Genomic DNA, 18,563 nt, shown 5'->3' with positions numbered 1-18,563 from the left:
TTAAAAAAAAAAAAAAAAAAAAAAAAACCTTTAGGCCTCTCTCGATGAACTTCACAGCGAGAAGCTCCTTGGACCATTTGTCTCGAACCAGCTTCGCCACCCCGAAATTCCCCGACCCAAGATCCTTCACTATCTCATACCTCTCCATATATATGTGCGTGTATCAAGAAACAAGAACCCTAATTCCCGATTCGAAGCTGATCTTTCCCGTTCTTGTCCAACCCAGAAACCCTACTGGCTTTTCTTCTCAGCGAGATCGGAGGCAGAAAAAACAAAAAGGGAATGTTAACGATAAAGACATGAGCACGAGTTCACATATGAATCTATGCGCATATATTTAAGCAATTCGGGGATTCAAGCAGAGGAGGCTATACTCTGTTCTTCTCCGACCCAATGAAGAGGTGAAGAAGGGAACAAGCTTTTGGAGGTATATGACAATAAGCATCAGCAGAATTTACGGCGTGTGATGACCAAATACAACTTCTTTCGCATTGGATTTGATCGTCTCGGGAACATGCTTAGAGCGGCGTCACTGTTGTTGAAGAGAGAAGGACCCAGGGAGAGATCGCCACGTGTGATTTGTGGTCGAGATGGAGAAAAGAATTATTAAAAAAAAAAGGGAAAATAAGATTACTTTTTCGTAAATAGAATGGTGGGGCCGTGCGAGGGATTTCGACCGATCAGAAATTATTTATTTATTTCAATGTTTCTCGGTGTTAAATTGATTTGAATTTAGATAGAAGGGACGGCGGTCCAATTGCAATGAAGGACAACTTGCGTGTGGAATTGATACCATTGACGAAAATATACCATTTTTCTTGAATCCCAACATAAGTTGCAACCGACAAAATTTATCATTTCCCACTCAGTAGTTATTTCCATTTGTTTTAGGGTTTTTAGCATTTGTTTAAAAAAAAATGTAACCTTCTTTATCGAAACACAACAATATAAAAAAAACACCAAGTTCTTGCACGTGCATGATAAATGAATGGTGGTGTATGCTATATTTTGATAAGGAATGTATGATTCTTGTAATTAGACCATATCAAAATCTATAGAAATTGGAAATTTATGTTGTTTTATTTGTTATCCTTTAGATATCATATGCAGTTTCAAAATGACTTTCTCAATTGTAAAGATTCTGTATTAATTAGAAAAAAAAAAGAATATATATATATGTATATATATCCCTAACAGGCCCCAACCAAAGAGGGCCTTAAAAAACAAGCACTGGGACGCTCGAATCCAACGGCCCATATTCATTCTTTCCACCTTTTCTTCTTCGACGCATTTCTCGCTCCCCACTCCTTTCACAACGCCCCTTTCTCCTTCGTCAAAACCTACATCTCTCTCTCTCTCTCTCTTCTGCGTTTGGGTCTTTGGTTCCAAGGATCGACAATGACGGTCTCAGCGCGTGAGGAGTACGTGTACATGGCCAAGCTAGCGGAGCAGGCGGAGAGGTACGAGGAAATGGTGGAGTTCATGGAGAAGGTCTCCGCCTCGGTGGAGAACGAGGAGCTCACCGTCGAGGAAAGGAATCTCCTCTCCGTCGCTTACAAGAACGTCATCGGAGCCCGACGCGCCTCCTGGAGGATTATCTCCTCGATCGAGCAGAAGGAGGAGAGCCGCGGCAACGACGACCACGTCGCAGCGATCCGCGACTACCGGGCTAAGATCGAGTCCGAGCTTTCCGGTATCTGCGACGGGATCCTCAAGCTGCTCGACTCCAGGCTCATCCCTTCCGCTGCCTCTGGCGACTCCAAGGTGTTCTACCTCAAGATGAAGGGTGATTACCACAGGTACTTGGCCGAGTTCAAGACCGGTCAGGAGAGGAAGGACGCCGCCGAGCACACCCTCTCTGCCTACAAGTCCGCACAGGTTTTGTTTTTTGCCTCCATTTCCTATTTCAGTACTAGATCTAGTCGATTTTGGGCGTTGTTTTGTGATTTTGTGGCTGTCGATTCAACGGATTTCGATCCATATTAGCACTTGAGTTTTCTTCTGGGTTCGTGCTATTTTCTTTAGTTTAGTGTTTGAATCGAGTTCAAGCGCCTAATGAGTCGGACCTCGTGCACTCTGATTCTTATCTGCGTAGGATTTAATAAAAAGCATTTGGATTTCTTACCCGGACTGCTTTTCCGAATTATGATTTAGGCAAGTTTGCGTCGGGGGATTTAAGCGATTGTTTGTGGGTTTCTCTCAGTGTTGTCTTTTGAAAAGGCCTCATACATGTAAATCTATGCGCAGGAAATTGCAAACGCAGAGCTCGCTCCTACTCACCCAATCCGACTCGGTCTCGCGTTGAACTTCTCTGTGTTCTATTACGAGATCCTCAACTCCCCTGATCGTGCCTGCAACCTCGCTAAACAGGTGATCTCGTTCACCATCACCGATGTTGGTTGGATCAAAATGTACCATGTGAAATTGTATGAGCACTTCGCCATATGCAAGATTAGACTAGCTTTCCAATTGAAAGAAAACCCATCTCTTTTCTGCTGGTTTATAGAACGGAATGGGAGAAAACTATATCAGACTCTCTTTTATTCTTCCCTCTTGCAATGCTGTGACTCGTTCTTGGATGTATCAGGCCTTTGATGAAGCAATAGCCGAGTTGGACACCCTGGGCGAGGAGTCCTACAAGGACAGCACCTTGATCATGCAGCTCCTCCGAGACAACCTTACTCTGTGGACCTCCGACATGCAGGTCTTTTATCCGACCCTTTCTTGATGTTGTACGCATTCGTGGATTCGAAAAATATAAACTGTGCTGATTGATGTGTGGATGGAATAGGATGATGCTGCGGATGAGATCAAGGAGGCAGCAGCAAAGCCGGGGGAGGAAGAGCAGTGAAGTGAAATCTTTGCGGGAACTGCTAGTTTAGGGTGTCATTTTTAATCAGAAAGAGACCGTTTGTTTCTCTGTGGCTTGGCTTGTTTGTATTTTCATTTCTGTCATGGCAAGTTGAATCATCTCTCTGGATTTCCACGCTGGATTCGAACTCAGGATCATCATGAAGCTTTCTTGTGGGGTTGATTTTACCATGAAGCTAGCTAACTATCTATGTTCTTTGTCAGTCTGAAGAACACACTTGGGAAGATGCGCGTTTTTGCTGAAAAGGGAACAAAAGTAACAACTAGGAAGCTTTGAAGACATCTCTCATTATGTGATCTTTCAAAAATTCCACCCATCATGGTATATATATGAACAAGCATCCAACCAGACAAACCATTTGTCCAAAGAGAGTAATTTCAATTTAACCAATCCACCCCCCACTAATCATTTACAAAAAAAAAAAAAAGAGAGACCAAGAGTAATTCATTGCTTCTCCCCCATGAAAACGACACCGTTTTCATCTGCTTCTGAGATATGGTGCTCTGTATTTTCCGGTCAACGACCTTTGTATCCGGGGCTCGGAACAGGCACCGTCGTCGGAGACAGAGGAAGCCCTAACTGACCGGGCGTCGGTGACAACGGTATGCTCGGAGAAAAAAGACCGTAATGAGACTTCGGCGAGCTCATACACCCCAACGGTGGCGGTGGCGCCGGGACCGATGATGATGTCGCCGCCCTCTCCGGCGGAGCGTTCTCCTGTTGCTGGTACCGCCGGGGAGAGAACAGAGGAGCCAACGGTGAGAACCCAGACAACTGCTTCGGGTTGGAATCCACGGTGGACACCGAGTTGAGCTCAACCGAGACGGCGGTAGAGGCGGGAGAGGAGAGAGCGGTGCCGCCGAAATCGCGCTGGTCATCGGAATGGCCGGGTTGAGCGGGCGATTGCTAAGGTGAGCCAGTGGGGGAGGTCGAATCCTCTGGAGACGCGAGCTCTGGGGCTTGGGCTGGTGAATCGGCGGCGGAGAAGAGATCCGTTCGTGGGAAGGTGACCCGGTGAGTCTCTGCACCACATCTCTGAAATCGTTCTTGTTGATGTTGTAAACAGGAGGCTGATGATGGTGGAGGAGATTCCCATGATTGCTCGCCGGCGGTGGAGATGGAACGCAGTTATTCGGGTTCGGGTCAAACCCGGGGTGTTTCACGGTGGTAATGGATGTTGGTTTGGAGATCTTGTGGGAGAGCTTATTGAGCTGTCTCAGGTAACTATCTCTGTTTCCCGTATAGCTTGCGGCGGAGGAGTCACCGGAGGCGCTGCAACTCTTGTCCATTAGAAACAGGATGGAAGCAGGGGCTCTCCTCGTCTTATATGTATGGCTCAAATCTAGTTTTCTTTCGTATAGAGAGAGAAGAGGAAGAAGACGACGATTCTTTTCCTTTTTTGAAAATATTCTGAGGCTTAAAAATGACAATAACAATATTAAATAATAAATGGTCCAATATGACTTGTATTTTGTTCAGATTTTATATAACCCAAAGTGAAAAGGAAATTATTTGTCTGTGTATCGGATTCTCTCAATGCAATTAATACACTAATCTATCCACATGTCTGTGTATGATCATACTTCTATTTAGATTTTTTCCATTTGAATCTGCCATCCATTAACCTTTATAGTTCAAAAAAAAATTTATTATAGTTAAATCTCCTAAGCTACTGCATTGAAATATATTATGTATTTTTTTGTTTGATATGTTAATTTCACCTAATGGCCATAGTTTCTCTCTCACAAATAAATAATTTGAAAAAAAAAAAAACAGAGATGGACTTTTTGGTTCTTAAAGTTCTCTTCTTTTTAAAGTAAACCAACATTGCCGTGAGACATGCACAGCACCTGTTTTTCATCACTCTGATATTAATTACCAATGATTTGTAAACTTTTAAACTGTACGTTCATTCACTCGAATTCATTTCAATATTGTCATTATGAATTGCACTACTTATTTCAAAGGAGATTCAAGCGATACACCAGAAACAGTTTAACATCTATTTTCAGTTAAATATAGAAATTTGAGATATATATTTTTAGAATAATCGAACGGGACGTTTCTTCTGTTGCTCATATTTTATAATATTATATATGTGTATTGAATGCCGTCATTAAAAAAAAAACATGGTCGGGTTAACGGGTTATTCAACGCCCGTTCCGGTCAAAAGCTCTGAAGACCTTGAAGGGCCCATAGAGAATAGCCCCTACGGACACTTTACGAACTTCTTTATTGGGGGGCAGTGATCCTCTGCTTCCCACTTGAACGCCTTCCACCTCAGGATCCAACGGCTGATATTTAATCCAGTGACAGCCATCACATCACGTAACGCGAACCGTCAAATCGTCGTTAGGATATTTTAATCACGGATTAGCATGTAATTAATGAGGATTTTCTAGCAACACCTTATCTTTCTTTATTCACAAGTGACTCAGTGAGTGAGTACGACGAGAATTTGTCCATATTTTGTTATCATGCTGACGCATTTCATTAATTTTATAATATACCCATATGCTTTGGCTAATACGCAATTTGATAATTTTATAATGTTTTTCCATTTGTTTCCTTATATCTTCTCTGTTTAGAAATTTATTTACACTATCTTATTTAACAGGATTTAAACAAATTTTTCCAATGATCGTTATTCGTTAGTCCATTATATCGTTTTTCTGTTCACCTTTTTATTTCAAACAATTTCAATTTGGTTTACTTAATTCATTTTCTTTGCCTAATGTTTTCGGATTGATCATAATAAAATTTCAAACAATCATTCAGAACATGCATTTGGGTACAATTTTCGACAGATAGTTATGGGCTTCGAGCGAGCCCGATGGTAAGGCCCAGTAATGGTGAAACAAAACGCTGTCGTTTTAACGATCTGGTTGTAATCGCTGATCGAGAAGTAACTCGAGAGCGTAAACCTACCCTCTCTCTCTCTCTCTCGCTACTCGTGTTATCGATAAAAGATTCTCAGATCCAATAGTTGCCGCTCAGAATCTCCGAGATCCTTCATCCGTACTCCAATGGCGGAAACCGCGGCTCCTCAAACTCCGTCTCTCTCCGAGGTTCTCTTTCCCCGCTCCCATGTTCTCGTCGTCTCTCGGTTCTGTTTTTCGTAAATGTTCTGTTTTCGATCAATCTTCGCTTGAAATGTTCATGAACGAGTTGGTTATCGTCGATTTGTATTTGATTTCAGGGTCTAAATCGATTTAGATCTCTGTCGATTTGTTTCTTTTATTTTTTATTTTATTCGATCGGAGATCTGATTTAGTTCGATTATTGGCCGTGCAGAATATCCCAATTGGATTTGATTTCGTTAGTGTTTTCCATATCGATCTATATACCTGAAATGGATTGGACTTCAGGTTGACATTGGGGCTTGACAATTTTGTTGTCTTAGAGCGATGTGCCTGTGTTAGCTACATCAGTTTACAGAGTGTATTGAACTGCATAGAAAAAACAAAGATCTAAACTTTCTTCGATGAATGTTAATTGCTGATATGCTTCCCTGTTGGAATTGCAATCCAGACCCATTTCTTTCTCAAATGATATAGATATCTTCTCCTGACCAATTTTAAGTTTGAAGCTCGAATCATAAATTATTTGGAGGAATGTGGACGGGTTGTATTGTGTGTGTTTTTCTTTTCTTTGTATCAGCTTGCATTTAGTATTTTTCGGAGACGGCTTATTCTAAGTCGTGATTTCAGACACTCTTAGTCTTGGCTAGTGAAACAATTAGCTGGTATCTAACACTCAGAAATTCTTCTGGCCGGCCTGATGGTTCCGTTGGCGCAGCAATATCTGTTGGAGAAAAACGAGAAACAAGAGTCAAATTCTAAGTCTGTGGAAGTGAAAGAGGCAGCACCTGTAGTCTCCACTCAGACCGAAGAGGTTGCCCTGCTGAAGAAAGCAGCCCAGCTCCTGCAGTTGAAGAGAAGAACGAATCTCCTGTTTCCACAGAAGAAAGTACCGAGGCTCCTGCTTTGGCTGAAGAAACTCCTGCTGCTGAAGAGAATAGTGACGAAAATTCCAGTGAAGAAGTTGCTGAGGAGGAAGCCTCCGAGATCAAGGTACTTGAATGATCATCATTGATAGCATTTGTCTCATTATTTGATACATATCTTGCCTAAATTGTATTGTCAATCCCTTACCATTTTATGATTGAGTCGGGTCTTTTGTTTGGTGCTTTCCAGCTTGAGACAGCCCCAGCAGACTTCCGTTTCCCCACAACAAACCAAACAAGGCATTGCTTCACTCGTTACATTGAGTATCACAGGTTAGCTGAAGGTTACGTTCTGTTTTGTTTTTCACATTTTAGGTATCCCTTTTTTATGTGTGCTCTCTAAATCATGTTTCCAGGTGTGTGGCTGCCAAGGGTGAAGGTGCTGAAGAATGTGATAAGTTTGCAAAATATTATCGCTCTCTCTGTCCCAGCGAATGGGTATGCTTTCATCACCTTACTCGGGGGCTTGATACAGTTTTTGTGTTTCGTTCCCTTTCCAAAGAGTTTATTAATATAATCTTGGGCATTCTCTTCCTCGCCCATCTTATGAATCCTCTGGACATACAGAAACCTTCTCGTCTCCTCTTGCATATTCGTGTTAAACCTCAACATTATTACTGTGGTAATCATTATTCCAAGGTAAATAATACTCTCTGTGGGATTGTTGTTTTTACAGGTAGAGAGGTGGAACGAGCAAAGGGAGAATGGGACTTTCCCGGGGCCTCTGTAAGAGAGTCGAGCCACAGCCCTTACAATCGTCTTGCCGCCCTAATTTCAGGTTCAACAATGTGAATCCCGCATTGTACTTTTCTCTTTCGTTTGATGGAAAGGTGAATTCTTGGGGGGAGTTCCCAACTGCTGAGTATAGTAATAAGGTTATTACATCACCCTGTATCGGTTTTTTTTACAAGCTAACCCAGCCATAAAAGCGTGAGGTTTTCTTGGCCGTCTACAATAACTTCAATGCTTCAGTTGCAGAGGATCATATTCACATACTCTTTATCATCTCTGATTCTTCGCACTCTTTGGCTGCAATGTCTGTGTCTATATGTGATGAAAAATCCTGTACAAGATAATTCTCACTTCTCTCTAGAAAACACAGAGTATCGAGAAGAGTTTTCACTACAAAGGGCATACACAGTCTTCCAAATTTTGTCAGAATCTGTCCAATCCTCTATGTATCAGATGACCAAATCCCTCTCCATGTGTACACTCGTCACTAAGTATCATCGGAACTAATATCCTTCGACGGGGTTTGAACGAATAAACGTATCAAAAGAATAACGAGCGGCTACCTGTACCATCTTTATCTGTGCTTGTATAGATGAATGTACATTACCAGGCGGCGGCAGAAGCAGAAGAAGAGGTATTGAGGTGGCAAAGACAGTCAGGCAAGGGGTTCTCGTAGAAGGGTTCCTCCGATCGGAATCTGTCCATCCCCTTCGTCCCCGATATCGGTCCTTTTCTCCTCCTCGGCGATCCTTGTCTGCACCACCAACGTTTTCCGTTATTCCCAAAAAACATGATATATATAGCATCAGGCCACTTCATATGATCGGTACCGGGTTTTGTGGATCTCAATGATTCTGTCATACACCTTTGTGCCCTCTTTCAGAGCCCCATGTTCCATTTTGTCTATCAATCGTACAATCCCCTTCCTGTTCCACATTATTCACTGTAAGATACATTCATATGCTTCTGGCTGCTGGAATCTTAAAGATACATACCTGTCGGGAGAAATAGTTTTACGGTGGCCAAGATAACGGCGGTGCCCTTCAACAGCCCTTGCCATGTTTCCACTGTACGAGGGAATAAAGACGTCGCTCTCAACCGAGACAATGTAGTCAAGGGCTGCCATCTGAGATGCATGCTTCATGAATGGCTCCATCTCCTCTCTGCTTGCCAACTTCTCCTGTCCCAAACAATCTTAGATTCAATTTTAGCTTCAGGAAGCTAAAGGAATGAATGAATAGTTTTTACCTTACTCATTAACATGGGGAACCGATAGCGTAGATCGGAAATACGTGATTCGCCGCCGTAAATCTCTCCAGCAGCAACGTAAATAGGAGTGCTTGATGGGTATCCAAGAGCCGCTAGAAAGATCCCGACTTCCTTTGGAGTCAGAGGGCAGTGCCCTTTCAGTCTCTGCACTCTTCCATCAATATCCTTCACTTTCCAATACGCCGTATTCTCCCTACAAAAACGATTCGATTCAAAACCTGCGATTTCTCAGCATTTTTGTTCATCTTTTTTACCTTATTTTCCTCAACTCAGCAGCTTCAGAAGGAGATAAACCATGGTTGCAACCGCTGAATGCCAACATGTCCTTCTCGTATCGCAAATGCAATGCAATGTAAGGTCCGTAAGACCTCATCCGATTAACCAACAACTGCGATATGATAAATAAAAATCAAAAACTTTTAGAGGAAGTAACTTAATGGTATAAATCACAATTTACTTTTCCCATTGCTTCGATTTTAGGAGAAAAGCGTAGGGCTTCATAGCAGGCACGGCACCGCAGCTTCTGAATATCTGGAGGGAGATTGTTATTTGCAAGGCGAGAATCTGATTTGGCGGCTCTGATTACCTGTGGATAGACATGGAAAAAAAGGATTGCTGAAACAAAGAAATCGAGAAAGAAAAAAAAGAAACAAGCTTCAAAGCACCTCATATTCATCCCACATGCGAGCAATCTCTTCTTGGTAGTAATTCAATCCAGAATAGCTTTTGAAATGCTTCACGACTTTTGTAACTCCTCCAATGCCTTTAGGAAGCTTTTTAACGACTTTTATGTCATTAGACAAAGCAACGATAAAGTGATCCTCGTCAAATATATCAGAGAAGTTGCTGCATTCATGGAAAAGAGAAACCAAAGTTACGAGAAAAATGAGGCAGAGAGCCAAAAGAAAACGAGGAGATGGCTTAATACCTGGTGTCCTGCCAAAATGATCTCTTATCGAGCTCAGGTACTACAAGTGTAGCGTTTATAATCCGGGCTATAGCTACCATGTCGCATATCTGGAAATTTCAGAATTCAAGAAATGTATTTACAAAGTGAATGTCAAGAAATGAAAAACACAAAAAGAAAAAACTTACTCCTGCACGCATCTGGTTAAGCCCGCCATTAGTGTGAACTAGAAGGTAGCCTCTCGATCCCTTTGAAGCTGAAGAATCGAATAATCAGACAGTTTGCTTGCTAGATGGCATTTTAGAAGAACAATTAGCTTTCCTTACATGTGTAGTTAGGGCTGGGATCAATACAAGGCACGAAGCCGCGGTTTGTTGGAGACTTCCAAAGCTTCTCGAAATCGGGCATCCGGCTTGTAACATTCAACTGTCAAGTCTAAGGGGGTGAAAACACACGGAAAAGGTAATGACCCTCTTATTTATAAAAAAAAAAAAAAAAGAGTCTAACACACATTTCTGTGATTGCCCAAAGTTATATGATACCCCTAAATGATCTTAGTATATGTTCAAGAGAGCAGAATTAACCAGACAAGCTTTGAAAACATGAATGATATCCACATTGGGAATTTGGAGTTCTTGGATCTTTCATACAAATTTACCACACATAATCGGTTTTACAGTACATTAGACTAACACTGGTTGAAACAAGTGATATTGATCTCCACATGATTTAGAAAACATAAGCAGAATCATTCCCCAAAACACGATTTGGGATTCACGGGAAATCTATTCAAAGATCCATTTTTTGCAACAAAACGAGTTTAAACAAAGGATCAGAACATAAGAGACATTTACCTTTGCGGGAGAAACGTAACTCTTTGAAAAATGCGGAGGAACAAGCTCATGTGTCCACCTATGTTCCGTACTTAAGCTATGGTAATGAATCCCATTCTGCTGAAACTGGACAATTCAAGCATCCAAAGGTTGCCATGACTACACTTCCAACGTGATTTCTAGATATTCATATCGTCTAGCGATTAGAGAAAAATATGAAGCTGTACCAAAAAACCAGGGAGAAAAAACAGAACCTTGGCTTTGGGGATGGCAGGAGTTTCCCTCGATTGAGGAGGAGACAAATTCCTCGCCAACCTCTGTCCCTTGATCGATTTGTCGTATTTGATTTCTTCTTCTTGCTGCAAAGAGAAAAATAAAATCCCGAAATAACCATAGTATCAGAAACCCAATAGAGAAAACTCGTAGAATACAACAAAGATCAAACATTGAACCTCGCAAACGAAAAATCATGACAGGAAAAAGGGAAAAGAGACGATGGAAGAATCGGGAAGAAAGGGATCGTGGTGTACGGACTCTAGCGAAACGGTGCAGCTTGGGAAGTCCGTTGAAATAAGAAACGTGGAGGTGTACGGACAGAAGACCGAGGAGCGCCATTGCGCATATGGCGCATATTAGCACCCTCCGTGCTATCGCCACCACACCCCTCCTCCGCCGCTGCATTTCTCACACAATCTCCACCTCCGCCGTCTTCCGTCGCCGGGAAACAATCAGAACGTCAACGTCCAATAAAATCTGTCAAAGGTTCAGAAAAAACGGATCTTTTTTTTCCTCAGGTTCTTGTTCGTGTTCCTCTCTTCGTCTTCTTCTTGGCTTCGTGTTATTTGACACTTCGCTCTGTTTTCTTGGTGAGTTGCCTATAAATGACCCTTTCTTTGCGAGAGAGAGAGACGACAAATTTGGGAATGTGACGAAACCTCGACAGATGTTATAACGAAATAAAACAAAAAAATCGTACCTCGATCTCGAATTTTATTACTTTTTAATATTATAGAAAAATAAAGAATGACTGCAAATATCTTTAAAAAAAAAAAGTAAAAAAAAGCGTTGGTGCGAACATAAACATCGATATACACATACATATATATACACACCTCTAATTCTATACCCAAGTTTCTTTGATATATGGAGATGGGTCCATGTGAATATGGATCTAAGCAGATGTTTGACTTTATACGAAAATTTAAATATAATTCTGGTACTAGTTATAGGTTTTCATCATTCCGAGGAAGGGGGAAACGGATTTATCATATTTAAGATAGCATTTGGAAACTTATATAAAGCTGCCATTTTATTTTTAGTTGGGATTTCAGCATTCATCAACGGCCGTTGATTAGATATATCACCATTCATATTTTTTCATCTTTGGCTAAGATATTGCCGTTAACATCTTTTTATTAGGTCTTCGGTTTCTGTCAATCAATTTTCAATTCTAATCATGCTCACGCGCATTTTGCCTTCATAATACAAAAACAAAATTCTTGAAGTGTTAAACAAAAAATAAATTCAAAGGAAAACTTTCTAAAGGTAACATCGTTGTATTTGACATAGCAAAACAGCACCTTTCTGAAAGTTGGAAATTGTGGTCTGATGGGCCCTCGAGCCATATAAGACACTTTAATATTGGGCCGTATTGGGCTTTTGACATGTGTATCATCATGATGTTCTACGGTTACTTTTTTTTAATCGAATTTACACCCACGATCATTCTTGACCTTGATTGTATCACTAAAATGTTGGTTATGGATTTTGTGTTGATTAGGATTACCATCAACCATTATAACCCATCAATTCTTAAAACCACATAGTGAAACGAAAAAAAAAACTATGGTATTCGGAATATTAGATGTCTATGTGCAGAAGCAGTTATTCAAATCATTTTTTCTATCAGTTCAATGAACGAATATTAAAAGCGTTTTTCATTGAGCAATCTAAGCATGAATTAAATAGAGAAGATGAAAAAAAATAGCGTAGGAAGGGTAAGAGAGGGCATATAGTAATTCCATGTAGCATGGTCTCTAAACGAGTAAAACATCAGCTCTCCATATCATTCATACATACGTGATACGTAAATCAATCATATAACTTCAAAAACAAGAGAGAGCCAAACCATGCAAGGCAGCAGCAACCCAAGTCGCAACCAACGCCGACGGCACCGCCACGTAAGCCGAGGAACCCGCCGTAGTAGTTGCTCTGCCGCCTGAGGAACCGGCCGGAGTAGTAGTGCTACCGCCGGAGGAAGGGGTGGGAGTGGCGGCGGAAGTGCCAGATCCAGCGGCGGCGACGGAAACAGAGAGCTTCATGCCGCCAGAGCAGTGGCCAGGAGCAGCGCAGATGAAGAAGTGGGTCCCAGGGGTTTTGAGAGCGATGGAAGTGGTTCCACTGCTGTCGGAGGAGATGGAGTTTCCGACGGTGCAGCTCTTGTAGTCGCTTTCTTTCACTTCATCGACAGTGTGTCCCGCCCCATAGTTGAACACTGTATCACGCCATTAACATAAAGTGTAAGCACATAATATAACACGAGGAACCCATATGAAATTTGACCGTCTGAGAGTGTTTAGAATATAAGAGGAACAAGAGAGATACAAAAGATCGGTTATGAGATTGTCTTAAAAAAGCGCATAATAAGAGGAACTTATATAGAGCAAAGAGCATCTAAGGTATGGAAAGTAAAGTTACCAAGAATATCGCCGACGACAAAGGTCTTGCTACTGGCCAATGAAGTATAGTCAGTGCCGAGCGACCAATCGACCGTGCGAGTGGTGGCCGAGGAGGGTGCGGCGACAAACAACAAGAGAACTACGCAACCAGCAACTGTACTTATCAAGTTTGCCATTTTAGAGGAAAGAAGTATATGGTGCTTTCGCCGGACATATCTGGAAGCTGTTCTAAGACAGGAAGTCTCTTTCTTTGATTCACAAGAAGCTTCCATTTCAGAGATCATCAGCAGTATCTCCAACGACACCTCTCTTATCCAACAAGTCCTTAGCGAGAAGGTACACCAAATAAATCTTAAACTTCCACATATCATTAGAGTTATAAACTTTTTGGACCGATTTTCGGATATGTACGTTAGTCTGGTGAATCATTTAAATAGTATATATGATATATCGAAATTTGCAGTTCATCCTCTACCATTGCCCTTTTCCATGTATACATATGTATATGTGTGTGTACAGAATTGCTGAATCTTGTTTTGTTTATATATATATATATATATATATATATATATATATATATATATATATATAATTGGAACAAAAAAGGGTATGTCAGATGTGGAATCAGTAAGAGTTTGGGCTACTTGCCTCCAACTAAACGTGTGTAAAAGGTCTCCACTCTAAGGGGTTGTGATGAGTGGCTTGGGACGTACTCGATGATATAGGCCCCATCAAATTTGGAGTGTTTACTTAATCAAACTTTAAAAAAGATTATAGTGTGTCTTGCTTTTACAAATTATAAGTTACAACAACATTTAAACACACAACATTACAGATCCACTCATCTACTATCCTAAAAGTCGATATAATCTAACTTGAAACATGCAATTTTGACTATACTTTTTTATTTTGGGTAAAAAAAACCATATTTTTCCTTATATACACCATCACCCGTATGTACATACAAAACACAACCCTATATATATATATATGTATATGTATCCTAACATTAATTAATCCATTGGAGAAAAAGCGAGTTCATTAGAGCACTCAAGTCACGAACCCACCACAAAGGGAAAGAAGGCAGACATAGGTGCTTCCCAATAATTCTATATATAGACTAATGGAAAAGCATATTAGTTATCTTTCCTAGCGGCAATCAATCAGTGAGCCATACCATCGAGACCCCAATTTTAATTTTAATCTCACTAATTAATCACACTAACACTAACAAATGCGATTAATTGGGTTTTTCCATATAATTTTGTATTAGGGCTTAACTAGACCAACTCTTAAGTAAGGTTTACTCAAATTAACATCTAAGTTAGTTAGATATGAAAACGAAAAAATCTAAGATCAAATTGGATGGGAAAGTGGGTTAGGTGAGGTTTGGAGCAATGAGGGTCCGTCTGATCATGCAAGCTCACCAAATCTGTATAAACATGTTATATAATGTTGTTTTCGCACAAAACGAGGCACTAACATATGTAATAAAAGATACAAACTGAATATATATAAATAATTCTTAAAATATATATTGTTTAACATATGGTTTCAAGAGGCGCGATCATTTTCTAAAAATGTTGTTATGGTAGAAGAAAAAAATATGATTTTTAGTTTTAAAACCGAGTGAAAGTTCTAAAATTGCAACGATTGAAAATATGGTCTATTTAACGGTGATTGGTCTATATAATATTAAATTTATATAAAATAGAATAATGATTATGTTTGCATGGAAACCTAATTTCATTGTTTGGAAAAAATAATTAATATTATTTTTTAATAACTGTAACCGACATCCTTCCTCTCCTCGTTTGGAAAAATAATTCTTATGAGGCCATTTTGGGCTCCGTCCGCCTCCATTGAATCTGTCAACGTTGTTTTTGGGCAAATGAACAGTCTTTGCTCTTCTCCAATGTTCCATTTAACATTTATCCATTAGATCTATATGTGACTGTTTAACAGTTATCGTGTAATATATTGAAAGGTTATAAAATTACTTGCGCATATAACGTACCTAGTTTCTTTTTTAAATATGTTATAATTACTGCCCCTAATAATTATAATTGAAATATTTGTATTCAATAATATTTTAATTAGGATTACATCTATTACTATAAAACAATTGGTCGATGGATTTATTTCAAGAATGTTAGAAACCGAATTCTTTCAATTTGTAATCATTTGATTCTTGAAACGGCTGCGTTTTGAAAAGAACGAGACTTGATGTGTACTCGGTCTCTCTGTTGTCAATTCAATTTGAAAAGTCCTTTTCTTTTTTGTTACACTTTCACCATTTTTCTTCTCCTAAAAAGACTAACCCATCATGCATCCAAAAGAAATTATCAATGATATTTTCCAAATCTCGAAAAGATATGTTTCATAGATATACGTCTGTTCATACAATAATTATAGTTTTTAATTACAACATTAATGTATTTTTATACACACTTCATGTCATAAAATACAATGTCTTTCTCCAAAACAGATTCTACGACACCCACAAGATCCAAGTTCGAACACCGACTGTACGTGTAGTTATTTAAGGAATACATTTCCATAATACATCTCCTATAGTTTCCTTCACAGTCAAAGACTTTGACAAAATCATTGATATGAATAGCGGTTACACATAAAAATCATGTCTTCAGAATACAAGCCAAAGGTTCCGTATTTTTAGAATAAATAATTTTAATCCGAATACTTATCAGAATACTTATAACTATATGCAAATTACAATCAACCCGTTATATCTATATATATATATATATAGTGTGTGACAAATGAGGGAGATGTTTCTAATACCAATGATGAAAAAGCTGCTGTAGCTATATATATATATATATATACACACACACACGAGAGACCGTTTCTTTTTATATATAATACTTCAAATTTAATCACATCGATAGGCTTGCTTTTATGGCGTAGCTGTGCCTTTGCAAAAAGTGACAACAGATTCTAAAATCTTTGATGGGGATCTTCATTATACGACAATGATCATCGTCTTCTTGCATGAAACCCACGTACCCACTCCTCATTCCGTAATGTTTTTTTTTTTTATAAAATACACTTTTTGATATAATCATTATAGTTTTCGGTTTTGATTTGACTTCTCTATGTTTCAGTAATTGTAAACCTTGATTAATGGTTATTTTCTAAACTGTAAACTACCGAATGTGTGCTTTCTACAGAATCTAAAAATAAATATGTTGAAAAGAAGGGGAACGATTCCGCCATCATCGAAATTTTCAGGAAGCTAATTTCAATAGGTTATTGCGGACTGTTAGATTAATCGTTACAGGAGACGCATGAAGCAACTTACATGAAAGAAGAATATTTTTATAATAAAAAAGAGATACAATTTATTTTAACTGCAACATTTAAGGTTTAACATAGCGAAAATTTAATGAATTAATTAAACTATCTAAAGGCAGACTCTTCTTCAATCCTCCTTAGGATCTGATTCACAGCTGCTGCGATGTCATCCACCGTGTTCAGTTGGCTCCCTTCTTCAACCTACATTACCAAATATTATTCTCAGCATATAATTTAAACATGTCATAGTAAAATTAATTTAATTAAATAACAAAATAGTCGCATTTTAGGACAATCTTACCATATCCAAACTTACTTGTTTTAATGAATGTAAATGCCACAAATACCGGTAGGGTCAAAATTTAACAATATAATCCCAAGGAGAAAAAAAACAACAAGATGTAAAAGCAAAACTTGAAAACCTCGCAGTTCTTCGGATTATTCAGTGTGCTATATTTTGGGTTATTGAGTTTTATTTTTTTGTTATTAAATCACATAGTTCTAACTTCTAAGCTTCTAGCTAGACATATCCAAATTTTTTAATAACCGTATGTCTGATTATTTTATTATCCAAAACCAGAAGAACCAAACTTTTTGAAGACTTGTGTATGTTTACTTATAAATAGAAAGCTGAAATCTGAAAAAGATAACAGAGAAATTACCTTGACAGAGATGGAGTAGAGGACGGAATGACCAAGAGAGGTGACGTTGAGATGAAGAAGAGTAAGGCTAAGGCTCTGAATTGAAGAGACAAGCTTAACGAGCTGTCTGGGTCGCTTCCTCGAGAGGATCCTGAGGTTGGCGTGACTCTCCACCATCGTCACCTCTATCTCCGCCGTCCCTTCCGCCGCCGGCGACTCCACCGACGGCCGTGACGAGTACTGAGGGAATGTGAAGAAGTCGGAGAAAGGAGGCGGAGAGGAGGAGGAGGTGTTGTTTCTGTCGTCCATTGCTACGTCATCGTTTCGAGTCTTCCTCCGAGGCTCCATTGACTGCAAGAGATGCTCGAGCTCTTTTACGTAGTTTATGGCTCCCCCTATTATTGACGCTTGATCCCCCTTCACAGTTCCAATCACCAACAAATTATGGAGCGGAAAAAGCAAAAGAGAAAAATAAAGAGCACGATTCCATCATTTGTGTACCATTTTCGGGACCATATATATATATATATGTAGCTGAATATTCGTTTTAAAGCTCCTTTCTCTCTTCTTTTGCCAATTGTATCATGCATAGCTTTTATTCGCTATTCATGAAATGTACTCTCCGGTTGCTTTTTCTTAATGACCATATATGTATAGATTGGATTTGCTAATTAATTCATCCGATCAATCTAAAGATTAATTTTATATATATGCATCAGAATTTTCGATACAAACATGGTTGGAAATATTACAGTATTCACACTCACTGACAACATATATAATACGTACTTGTCTCCAAATTAACCACTAGATTGTGTAAATATGTATTACGTATACACATACACACATAAATGTGACTAGGGTTCTTTTTCATCAATGAAACCAAGAGATACAGATCTCCTTTTGTTTGGTCAGTTCGATGCTTTTTCTCAAAAACCGATCCATAAGAAGATAAATATATTCAAGACTTTCACAGTATAGCAATACATATACACCCTCACAAATTGTCTCATCCGTTTTCAAATCTGTGTGCGATTATATGTGCAATCATATATTGCGTGCATAAATTTTGTTCATACATGTAATGTATGTATACACACAAATCCACATATAAGAGTATAAAAGACTAACCCTTTGAGCATAAGACGGAGGCATGAGAGATCGGAGGACGGCAAGGTACTCATTCATCTGTTTCCGGCGATTTCTCTCGACGGCGATGTGAGTCATCCTCTGGTTCTCGATCTCTTCCTTGTTCTTGCTGCTCCTTGTCCGCCTCCTTTTCCGGTAATCTCCTTCTTATAAAGTGA

The 18,563-nt window shown here is 39.5% G+C and overlaps 7 protein-coding genes across 12 annotated transcripts in view; 2 read left to right on the top strand and 5 right to left on the bottom strand.

Moving 5' to 3' along the window:
• LOC104810693 (serine/threonine-protein kinase SRK2C) overlaps window positions 1-582 on the bottom strand; it is a 2,742-nt gene extending 2,160 nt beyond the window's left edge. For 2 of the 4 annotated variants that reach the window (XM_010537065.1, XM_010537060.1), the window contains exons 1-2: window positions 375-582; window positions 29-243 (exon numbers count right to left, since the gene is read on the bottom strand). In XM_010537065.1, coding sequence (XP_010535367.1) covers window positions 29-77 — 49 coding nt within the window. In that variant the 5' untranslated portion in view covers window positions 78-243; window positions 375-582. Of the gene's footprint in view, window positions 1-28; window positions 244-374 lie in introns of those variants that run through there. The other 2 variants (XM_010537051.2, XM_019202965.1) reach the window with 2 other exon arrangements.
• A 709-nt stretch (window positions 583-1,291) lies between these two features.
• Window positions 1,292-3,039, top strand: LOC104810675 (14-3-3-like protein GF14 omega). The gene is made up of 4 exons (XM_010537029.2): window positions 1,292-1,878; window positions 2,248-2,370; window positions 2,588-2,704; window positions 2,792-3,039. Exons 1-4 carry the CDS (start codon window positions 1,399-1,401, stop codon window positions 2,849-2,851), a joined length of 780 nt encoding a protein of 259 aa, XP_010535331.1. The 5' UTR covers window positions 1,292-1,398; the 3' UTR covers window positions 2,852-3,039.
• Window positions 2,919-4,372, bottom strand: LOC104810686 (VQ motif-containing protein 9). Its single transcript, XM_010537038.1, is given in 2 exon segments — window positions 2,919-3,689; window positions 3,692-4,372. Coding segments are annotated over 2 exon segments (771 nt in total). The 5' UTR covers window positions 4,162-4,372; the 3' UTR covers window positions 2,919-3,388.
• Window positions 4,373-5,773: 1,401 nt separating this feature from the next.
• LOC104810651 (cytochrome c oxidase subunit 6b-1) lies at window positions 5,774-7,869 on the top strand. The gene is given in 6 exon segments (XM_010536999.1): window positions 5,774-5,940; window positions 6,671-6,767; window positions 6,770-6,945; window positions 7,069-7,151; window positions 7,235-7,316; window positions 7,555-7,869. Coding segments are annotated over 6 exon segments (534 nt in total). The 5' UTR covers window positions 5,774-5,898; the 3' UTR covers window positions 7,609-7,869.
• LOC104810657 (uncharacterized protein At1g04910) lies at window positions 7,785-11,559 on the bottom strand. Of its 3 annotated transcripts, none has more exons than XM_010537014.2 (13): window positions 11,154-11,559; window positions 10,874-10,978; window positions 10,641-10,745; window positions 10,113-10,212; window positions 9,975-10,042; window positions 9,808-9,896; window positions 9,545-9,725; window positions 9,337-9,465; window positions 9,134-9,267; window positions 8,859-9,072; window positions 8,606-8,784; window positions 8,441-8,536; window positions 7,785-8,364 (listed from the first exon to the last, which is right to left on the bottom strand). In XM_010537014.2, exons 1-13 carry the CDS (start codon window positions 11,298-11,300, stop codon window positions 8,214-8,216), a joined length of 1,698 nt encoding a protein of 565 aa, XP_010535316.1. In that variant the 5' UTR covers window positions 11,301-11,559; the 3' UTR covers window positions 7,785-8,213. The 3 variants fall into 3 exon arrangements, with proteins under 3 accessions (XP_010535316.1, XP_010535312.1, XP_010535322.1); XM_010537010.2 differs by having other exon boundaries at window positions 8,606-8,790; window positions 11,154-11,558; XM_010537020.1 differs by lacking the exons at window positions 10,874-10,978; window positions 11,154-11,559 and having other exon boundaries at window positions 8,606-8,790; window positions 10,113-10,221; window positions 10,641-10,840.
• A 1,034-nt stretch (window positions 11,560-12,593) lies between these two features.
• On the bottom strand, window positions 12,594-13,494 carry LOC104810643 (blue copper protein). The gene is made up of 2 exons (XM_010536990.1): window positions 13,317-13,494; window positions 12,594-13,113 (listed from the first exon to the last, which is right to left on the bottom strand). The coding sequence occupies exons 1-2, from the start codon at window positions 13,471-13,473 to the stop codon at window positions 12,725-12,727; spliced, it is 546 nt and encodes a 181-aa protein (XP_010535292.1). The 5' UTR covers window positions 13,474-13,494; the 3' UTR covers window positions 12,594-12,724.
• Window positions 13,495-16,618: 3,124 nt separating this feature from the next.
• LOC104810637 (transcription factor bHLH96) overlaps window positions 16,619-18,563 on the bottom strand; it is a 2,958-nt gene continuing 1,013 nt past the window's right edge. Inside the window, exons 2-4 of the mRNA XM_010536985.2 lie at window positions 18,388-18,544; window positions 17,278-17,673; window positions 16,619-16,816 (exon numbers count right to left, since the gene is read on the bottom strand). Coding sequence (XP_010535287.1) covers window positions 16,721-16,816; window positions 17,278-17,673; window positions 18,388-18,544 — 649 coding nt within the window. The 3' untranslated portion in view covers window positions 16,619-16,720. The remainder of the gene's footprint in view (window positions 16,817-17,277; window positions 17,674-18,387; window positions 18,545-18,563) is intronic.

This window comes from Tarenaya hassleriana, unplaced genomic scaffold (genome assembly GCF_000463585.1).
Source record: "Tarenaya hassleriana unplaced genomic scaffold, ASM46358v1 Cleome1, whole genome shotgun sequence".
Lineage (NCBI taxonomy): Eukaryota > Viridiplantae > Streptophyta > Magnoliopsida > Brassicales > Cleomaceae > Tarenaya > Tarenaya hassleriana.
The sequence above is the reverse complement of the archived record's forward strand: the minus strand, read 5'-3'. Positions and strand labels throughout refer to the sequence as shown.

Coding starts and splice junctions, on each gene's coding strand:
- LOC104810675 (XM_010537029.2), top strand. CDS start 1,399: ATGACGGTCTCAGCGCGTGAGGAGTACGTGTACATGGCCAAGCTAGCG. Junction 1,879..2,247: donor CTGCCTACAAGTCCGCACAG/GTTTTGTTTTTT, acceptor ATCTATGCGCAG/GAAATTGCAAACGCAGAGCT. Junction 2,705..2,791: donor TGTGGACCTCCGACATGCAG/GTCTTTTATCCG, acceptor TGGATGGAATAG/GATGATGCTGCGGATGAGAT.
- LOC104810657 (XM_010537010.2), bottom strand. CDS start 11,300: ATGCAGCGGCGGAGGAGGGGTGTGGTGGCGATAGCACGGAGGGTGCTA. Junction 10,213..10,640: donor GTTACGTTTCTCCCGCAAAG/GTAAATGTCTCT, acceptor TAGACTTGACAG/TTGAATGTTACAAGCCGGAT. Junction 9,897..9,974: donor TTAACCAGATGCGTGCAGGA/GTAAGTTTTTTC, acceptor TGAAATTTCCAG/ATATGCGACATGGTAGCTAT.
- LOC104810643 (XM_010536990.1), bottom strand. CDS start 13,473: ATGGCAAACTTGATAAGTACAGTTGCTGGTTGCGTAGTTCTCTTGTTG. Junction 13,114..13,316: donor TGTCGTCGGCGATATTCTTG/GTAACTTTACTT, acceptor GGCGTGATACAG/TGTTCAACTATGGGGCGGGA.